We start from the raw sequence: 9,424 nt of genomic DNA, 5'->3' as shown, positions 1-9,424 counted from the left end.
ATAAATGCCAATGAAATATTCGAAGTTTTATTTTAGCTTTTATTTCTTTTACGTTCCATTTTTCTAAAAATGTACTTAACTTATATTAAACAGATAAAGACCTTTAAGTTAAACGTTTCTATTGAAAGGCTATAAGTTGTAAGAATTTTTAAAACATTGGTTTAAATGCTTGCAGCGCCTTTCTGTACTATGGCGCCTCATTAAAACGGTAAAATTTGTTTTTAAAGAAACCACAAAAAAATTAAACATGAGTTTCTGCAGCGATAATACAAATATTTTTTATGATATACTTTTATTAAAAAGACTTGACATTATTTAAATAAAATATTAAAAAAATATATTTAAAAAATAAATCCCCAGACATTAAAAAAAAATAATTTTTTAAGCCAGAAGTAAATTATAGCAAAAAAGTGATAAACAGCTATAACTTCTAAACCATCAAAAATCGGATAACAACATAGGGGGTTATTTTGATTCCAAATAGGCTCCTCTACACCCCCTTTCAGTTTGGACCACGACTTTTGAAACACCCGGTATAGGTAATTATTTATTTCCTATGTAACATTTGCGACGATTTTTGCAAAATAGACTCCTTTACGTATTACAAAGTAGATTACTATTACTAAGAAGGAATTTTTTGAGAGGGTAGTAGTTTTCAGGTGCGATATTTTTTTATCATTGTCATTGATGTTTCTTTTTCTACATTTTTAATATATACGTATGTGTTGATTTTAACTGCTTGCTAAAAGTCAACATTTTTAGAGGAATTCTTCATTGAAATGTTTTAAAAGTATAAATAAAAATCATCTTTACAATTCAATATACAAAATTTTACTCCAAAATTAAAAATAATTAAATTAACAAATAAATATATACTATAATAAACTAGGAGAGAAAATGTGATCATGCAATATAATAATTTCAGGGACATAGAAAAATTGAGCAAAAACTGCATATAATAAGTGGTTATTTTAAGTAAAAACTTATTTGAGAGTTGCCTAAGCATTGAACAACATGGAGGAAGTTTTTTACATGTAGAATTTGGTCTTGAGTCTCACTTGAATTATTGTCCATGCTTACGGAACTCCCTTCATAATATATAATAATAGAGTTACTATATATGATAAAAATGTTCGTTTTAACTGTTATTCTCCTTAGACATTAGTATAAATTAAAATAAGTTATAAGCAAATAAATAATACAATTAAAAACACAACAACCAGATTTGCTAATCTAATATTACATGAACATTCGAAGCTTATTTAAAACGCATATTTTCATTATGATGATGGACGCGAAAAGATTTTATTAATAAATTATTTCAAAACATGCGTTAAAAATCACCTTCAAGTAATTCACAAACCTAAGCTCTAATAATTCGTTACATGTTTAATACCAGTTATCTAAAAATACCACTTAACTATATTTATAAGAATATTCTTTAAGAATTTTCTAATGCTACATAACTTTAATATTAAATTTATTATGCTGAACACATTAATCCCACATTACTAAGTACTAAGGGAATTAATATTTGAAATGATATTGAAGAGAACATTGTAAATAACTTGAATAATTTGTACGTTTATAGAAAATCTGCTTATGGCATACTTTCGATTTTATATGTTCTACGACTGCGAGCAACATCCATCAAACGCTACCGAGTTGAAGAAGCAAAAATGAAATTAGGTTCGCGTTTCATTGCTTTTTTTATGACCCAGTCTCAATTTCAAGGTTATTTTATAATTATGGAAATTACAGCAGATTCGGGTAACGTCTAATTTTATTATATCTACAGAAACCTAGAGCAAAAGTAAATCTGACACATAACCGCGTTTCAATTGGGCTTTAAGATCCAATGGAAAACACCTATAACAAAAAAAAATTATTTAATTTTTTCACCGGTTTGATTTTAAATCTATCGTTTAACTCAAATCTCTTTTTAAAGAAAGGAAAGAAAATTGAACTTATATCAACGAAAAGAAAAACAAAAAAATATTTTTAAACATATAAAAATTTATAAATTCTACACTGCCATGTATTTAATTTAATATATAATTTTGCACTTACAGCACGATTCTTAAAGGCTGGATGCGGGACCGTCGACAGTCTATCGGGCCGGAGACTATATCCCCTCCACAATAATTGCGTCACACTAGTGGCCGGCGGGAATCGCGCATCGCGCCTCGCTTTTTAAATATTACTATTGCAATAATACTACACAGTGAGCGTTTTAGGGCCCAAATGGAAAATTCGTTTTGAAACAGTTTTTCAATATAACCGATACTTGAACACTCAAAGCATCAGTGATTAACAGTACCACTACTGATACTATTATTAATACATTTAATGATTCTTAGTTGTATAACGAAATAAGCATATCTGATAATGATTTAAGATATGACTCGAGTATGCCAAAGATTATTTTAATAATATAATTATAACCATGTACACTTTGTTTTAAGCTATTATTTCTGAATGATACGAAAAGACGTTTTTAAATTTCACTGAATTTTCCTACAAAATCATTTTTAAAATACTTGCGTTAAAAAAACTGGAGGTAGCAAATTTTGAAATGGATAAATACAATTGTGACTGTGGTAACAACTTACCAACACTTAATGAAAAATATGTTAACACCTTTACAAATATCCTTTTAAATAATTATAGCAAGGCCAAAAATAATATTATCGAGGAAGTTGGAAAAAAAAAGAGAATTCGAAAATGTACTGAAGGCCAATGATCCTTAATTTGCAATTTTTTAATTTGTTTATGTTTTTTGTTTTATGACTAATTTACCCACCTTTTCACTTGATGAATTTAAACTTTTAATTGATTTAGTTTTTGTAGGTAATTATTTTTGTTTAGATATTAATTAAGTATATTTATAAATTATTTTTTTTGTAACCTATATATTTTTGTTTTTGTACAAACACTTTAAATAGGTTTGTGTATAATATTTTGAGTAATTTTTTTTTCGGAAAATATATTATTTGAAATAAAACGTGTATAATATTTATCTTGTTTTAACATAATTTTATCCTAGGCAATTGTGAGATATTATGTTCATTTTCTTGAAATAATTAGCAGTTCAACTTAAAGTAACTTTTTAAATTCATGGCTAAAAATATTCCATGTCCAATAATTTTTACTTCAACTTACTGCGAGTAATTGTTTCCAAGATATTTAAATTTAAATATATTTTCGACGCCGCTCTGTGTGTTAATTAAACGGGGCAAAGCTGCAATACACGGCCACTAACGTGACGTCACGCCAACCAGTCTCCGGCCCGATAAACTTTCGACGGTCCCGGTGAATGCATTCAATTTTCTGGTCCTCGAAATGAATAATTCCACAAATAATTATCATAGTCGTCCACAGTAATGACGGCATTGTTACGGTATCAAGTTTCGAATCAAAAAAAAAATTAAAAATTTGTTTTTATGCGTGCGCTTTTGCTGCAGCATGTACCGCGTATGTTTCGACCAGTAAAAACGTATTTCTGAAACGAGACGATGTATGTTGTGATATTTTTTTTTAAATGGGCATCATAGCAATGGAAAATGCAGATCTTTTTTTTCTCGTCCGGAAATGCTTTGGGAGGAAAAGAAGAAGCATTAGAGATTTTTGTCTAAAGCGATATAGGGCGTCGAAGATAAATAAAAAAGGAAATAGATGAAAAAATGTATTTACTTAATTTCACAATATCATTTCAAATATAATTAATCAACGGAGAATGTCCTTGAATTATAATCTTCAAAAAAGGAAATCTAATGCATTTAGTACCATGAAGACATTTAAATATTTAAAAATACACATATAAGATGAACAAAAAAATGTAGAAAGTGCAATTGATTAGGGTAATATTGGATTGGATGATATGAGTATAGGATATATAAATAATTTTTAAGACAATGTTATATAAAGAATTTAAGAAAAAATAAACAGACATTGTGTATGGCACAATTTTAGGGATTTTTGTTAGAATTTAACGGTTAATGATTTTTTGCAAGATTGAAATTAGGTCCAATCACTTTATAAAAATATTTAAGAAACTGAAAATATAATCTGTTATTACCTTAAGAAAGGTTTTTGATTAATTTCGTAAATTGATGGCCTTGGCGCAATACCACGTATCGTCAATTTGCGTGAAATCGAGTTTTTTGCAAGAAAATGAGATTCACTGCAATATAAAAAAACTAATTACTGCGATAGTTAAAAAAAAAGTTACCAAGGATGTTAAATCTTGTGTACCTAATTAAATTAAGGCTTAATTCGTGGCGTTATTTTTTTAACTACTATTTTTATTAAGGAACGTGTAAAATATAATTTTTGGCACAACATTTAAAGTAAGAGTAAATATCACTTATTAACTAACTTGTGGTGCAATAGGATAGGTAGATATATAAGAATTGCCTACAGTTGCCATTAAATAATACAATTATATTAGAAAACTATACAGTTTTTATCTCTCCTGAAAGGTTGTCAAAATATGAGCGATATTGCACCTAAACCATCGGTATAAGTCGACTATTATGAAACTAATACATGAGTTTAGGATCTCTAAAATATGTAAGTATATGATATTTATATTAGTATTTCCTGTATACAAAACTTTTTTAAATACTTTGCGATTATTGCACTGCGAAATGGCAAACAATTGATTTTTCGTTAATACATTTACCCATTATAAAAAAGCTAATTGGCTATATTTGAACTGAGTATTAGTATAAACTATTTTTTGAGTACTTATGACTACCAGTAAAAGTACTATTAATAAATTTATATTATAAAATAAATAATTATGAAGAAAACTTAACATTATCTCTTGAAATTTTATTCCACTATTGGGGACTTGCCAACTGTAATAATATACGTAAGTTTTTAGGCTAAGGCCACTAACTGGGTCCCTCAATTTTTTACTTAAAAAAATTAAGTTTAATTATTAATTTTTTTAACACTTTTTAAAAATTTAAAGCTTACTGATTTTTTTACCTAACAAAATAAACACTAGTAGAATGAAATTTACGAAAAAGTAACAGGTCCATCTGATATCTATCCTGAACTTTCAAAACGATTCGACGAAGCTGGCTGGGAAGAGACCTGTTTTGCCGGTACGTTGCTGAGTTCCCTTGTACCATCCGTCTTCTCGTTTCTTGTGAACATATATAATATCATTTACCTAAAAAAGAGTTATAGTAAGTATAGATTACAAATATCTTTTTGCAACCTAGAATTAATTTATGAAATAATGAAAAAAATTAATTTATTAGCATCTTCTTTAAGAGATCATGGTGATAAAGAATGCAATAATTATAATCATTTATCAATAAAGTTTCCAGTACGAATTACCAAACGTTTAATATAATACAAAGCTTATAATTTAAGGATGTCTATTATAAAATCAAATTGTTCCAAAATAAATAAAGATTAAAAAAATAAATAAATTCGTCTGATACACAAATCTTTAATAAAATAATTGAATCAAAATTGCTTCACAATGCATTACCGATTAATAATTTTCGAAAACATAAATTATTGTTATATATGTTGTTTATACTTTATTGTTTTTCAGCATTGAGTTATAAAGAAAGCAAAAAATATAATATTGAAAAAACTATACAATTAAGAAGAAAATGTCATGGATTAGTAAAAAAAAACAAAAAACAAAAAACCCTAGAAAAAAGTTTTCGTACAAAGTAACAATAAGTCAACCAAAAAAAATATTAATAATGGACAATAAAATATAAAATTTTATATCACCGGGTATCACTTTAATGAATAGTGCTCAGTTGTGTATTGCCATATGACCTCTATAATGCCAGTAACATCTTGTAACAAAATTATTTACAGGTTAATTAATATAAATAATTAATAAAAAATATGAAATATAATTAAAAGTAGAAAGTTGTTCAAAATAACGAAAGTTTGGCTGTGAGAGCTGTTGTGATATATACATTTTAAGAAAAACATAAAATTATACATCCTCGCAAGTTTCTCACTATGGGAAGGCTAAGTTAGTGGTAATTACTGAAAATTTAGTAAGACATTGGTCTCTAAGGAACAAAATTTATTCTTTTTCTTCCTTATAACTTGGCGGAATTAATTTGGCGGATTTCGTAATTATATTTAAAACGATCCGCACAATTCGCGAATGATCATAAAAGTTTCTGAAGAATCATAAAAATGACCTTCACGTAAGATACACTTGCATCAACAAATTGCCTGTCTAGATTATATGATGTTATCAAACCCCCCCTGAACTCGCTTCATGTTTCTAATAACCTACTCTATTCTTCTAAATTAGAAGATTAAATTTCCTAACTTTTACCGACTTATGTATGAATGAGTTAAAAAAAACCGTAGTTTTTTCCATATTTATGTGTGCACATTTGGTAGTTGTTTGTAGGTTTTTGCCTCTACTGAGTCTTATTTTACGTAATCCACTACATGTTACGAAAAATAGACAAAGAATTTACCATTAAAAATGATTTTAGGAGGAAATGATTTGATTAGGACTTTACTATACGTTGGTTAAGATGGCGTCGCCTGACATTGTATTCCAAGTTACAAATGACTTAAATAAGCTTACTAAAGAGAAATGAATTTACATAATTGTCCATAAGAAGATCCCTGAGGGTTGTACTGCTCTGAGTGAAGGAGTTCGTAAATTCCTCCTAAAGGAAACTGATGTAATGAAGTGTTCTGTGACCCACGGATTGAAGAAAAGCATTGTCTAAAAATGGACTGCATAAACACACAGGCTGACTTAATGGTTGTAAAAGTCGAAATATAGTGGCTGCCCGAAAATTAGCCGAGGAGCGAGAAAGGTCTTTACAATATCTAAATACTATAATTACACTCTTAAAAGCCCATCTAGAAAGTAAGGCTAATGTTTTCAACAACAAAACAGAATTTAGAGCGCACATTATTGATGCAACCAAAACACTTGTTTCGAATGGGGCCTTTGTAAATTTTAACGGTAACTCTGCTGCTAGTAAATTAGGCTCAGGTCGCCCAGAGAGCCTTAGCATCGAGATTACCGACACAAGTGCGAATACTGCGAATAGCGTCGATGACGTCCACAACACGAGGCCGTGAGGGAAGCAGACGCTTAAAATCATCATCAGTCACGCAGAACGGCAGTCAATTGCTACAACAGTATGACGTTGCTGCTGCTGCTGTACCGAGTGCAGGACCGAAACCGCCTTCGTCGTCGTCGAATTAGCTGCGTCCGGAGGCGCATCAAAGGATCATGACACTACATTTGCAAAGATCGCCGCGCGAAAAAATATATTAGCCAAAAATAAGCCAATTATAGGTTGCGATTCTGATGAAGATGCGTATTTAAAACCACAAATTAAACTAGCTTTCTTACTTGTTTATAAACTTCACCCTGATACAACTGTTAATGAAATGTTAAATTTTTTAAAACCCATTTTTTCCGAATTGCATGTAGAACAACTTGTCTCTGAATATCCTCAGTATTATGCGTCATTTAAAGTCATCGTTAATGATAGTAAATTATCAGCTGCCATGGCACCTACATTTTGGCCTAATGGGGTTAAAACTCCACAGAAATACCTGCTGCTCAGATTTTTATGACATTATGTTCTTAAATGTTAGAGGTTTCAATACTTCTAAATCTGACTTTTTTAAAATTAACTCTAGGGTCTCACAGAAACGTGGGGTAATGAAAATAATATAAATTTTATGGATATCAGGGATATTCTTCGTGCACACTATTGTCTAGCTGATGGTGGCGCAGCTATCTGGGCACATAATGATATAATTTGTGATATTATTAAAGTGGATGATTTTTGTTCAGAAAGGGATATCGAATTATGTGGAGTATCATATCTTTAGGCACCAAATAAGTCTGTTTTTTTTTTTTTTAATGTTATAGGGAATCAACTGGTGATTTTAATATTTTTATTCGTAATTTGTGTTGTATGATGGAAAATTATTTTAAACCTAATCGCGAAATTATATTTTTAGGTGATTTTAACATGAACTCACTTAATTCTCTAGAAAACCACCAATTTAACTATGTAATGACCAATTTTAATTTAAAAAATCAGTTTCCTATACCATTGGCATTGAAAGTGCATTGAAAGTGCTACTAATTTTTATAAATGTATCTGATTGTGCTGATCCGGTTGTTCAAAATAATACAATATCAGATCATGAAACCATATTTTTTAATACCGGTCTATTTAAAAACAACACTGAACGGGTTACTATGTTCAACAGAAATTTTACCCAAAACAACGTGGAAAATTTTAGGCATGCTCTTATAATAATAATAATAATAATAATAATAATAATAATAATAATAATAATAATAATAATAATAATAATAATAATAATAATAATAATAATAATAATAATAATAATAATAATAATAATAATAATAATAGCCTTTATTTCCAACAGGCAACTTGCCCAATAACAGGAAACAGTTGCAAAACAATGTAAAATATAGTTAACAAAAAACACACACAAACAAACCGAAAAGAATGAAAAGAAAAGAAAAAGAGTAAAGTAAAGTCACATTCTCAAAAGTTATCCAAAAAATTAGAACAAATAACTATTAATATGATATAAAAACCTAATTATAAAAGTTTAACAAGATAATCACATATTCAACAAAATTAAATTAATTTAACTGCAATATACCTACTAACTATAACTTAAACACATGGGCCCTAATCCCAAGAGTAATGATCCACCAAGATATCGATAATCACATGAACCGGAGAGAAATTTATATCGCACATGTGACAGATCCGATTAAATATAGCGCATATTGTATATAGTGGCGATTTCAACAGGATGTTAGTATGAGGCCTTGGCAGAAAGAATGTTAGGGGATGTCTAGCATTAAGCCTAGGCACCATGAAACGTACACCAGAAAGAAGTACAGGACTATCAATGAATGCATTCAGTAACCCATGCAGGAATTTTACAGAGAAGATCATTCTTCTGAGATGTAATGGATGTAGATTGAAGCGTTCCAATAGTTGTCGATGATCAAACCCTCTTACCGGATATATGCCATCCTGCCTGAAGGCCAAAAACTTAGCAAATCTACGCTGAACAGATTCAAGGAGACCAACATGATTCTGATAGAGCGGGTTCCATATAATGCAGCCAAATTCCAGTTTTGATCTCACAAAGCAACAGAAATGCAGTTTTAATATAGACTCCAAAGTAAAACTCTGAGAACTTCTAATTATGAACCCAAGCCTTCTCAGGGCTGACTTGACTATGTTATTGAAGTGTGGAACGAATGTAAATTCAGAGTCAAAGGTTATACCAAGATCAGTAATTTGCTCTAATCTACTCAAAATAGTATCATTAATAAAGTAATTAAAATTTAAGGGTGTTTTTGATCTAGAGTAACTGACCACACTACACTTAG

General features: G+C 29.4%; 1 protein-coding gene across 8 annotated transcripts in view; it reads right to left on the bottom strand.

Moving 5' to 3' along the window:
* Positions 1-808: 808 nt before the first annotated feature.
* Positions 809-9,424, bottom strand: part of LOC126744375 (E3 ubiquitin-protein ligase SH3RF3) — an 84,928-nt gene continuing 76,312 nt past the window's right edge. For all 8 annotated transcript variants that reach the window (XM_050451749.1, XM_050451748.1, XM_050451753.1 and 5 more), the window contains one exon: positions 809-5,182. In XM_050451749.1, the coding sequence (XP_050307706.1) occupies positions 5,069-5,182 (114 nt within the window). In that variant the 3' untranslated portion in view covers positions 809-5,068. The remainder of the gene's footprint in view (positions 5,183-9,424) is intronic.

This window comes from Anthonomus grandis, chromosome 14 (genome assembly GCF_022605725.1).
Source record: "Anthonomus grandis grandis chromosome 14, icAntGran1.3, whole genome shotgun sequence".
NCBI lineage: Eukaryota > Metazoa > Arthropoda > Insecta > Coleoptera > Curculionidae > Anthonomus > Anthonomus grandis.
This window is presented reverse-complemented; position numbering and strand designations above follow the sequence as displayed.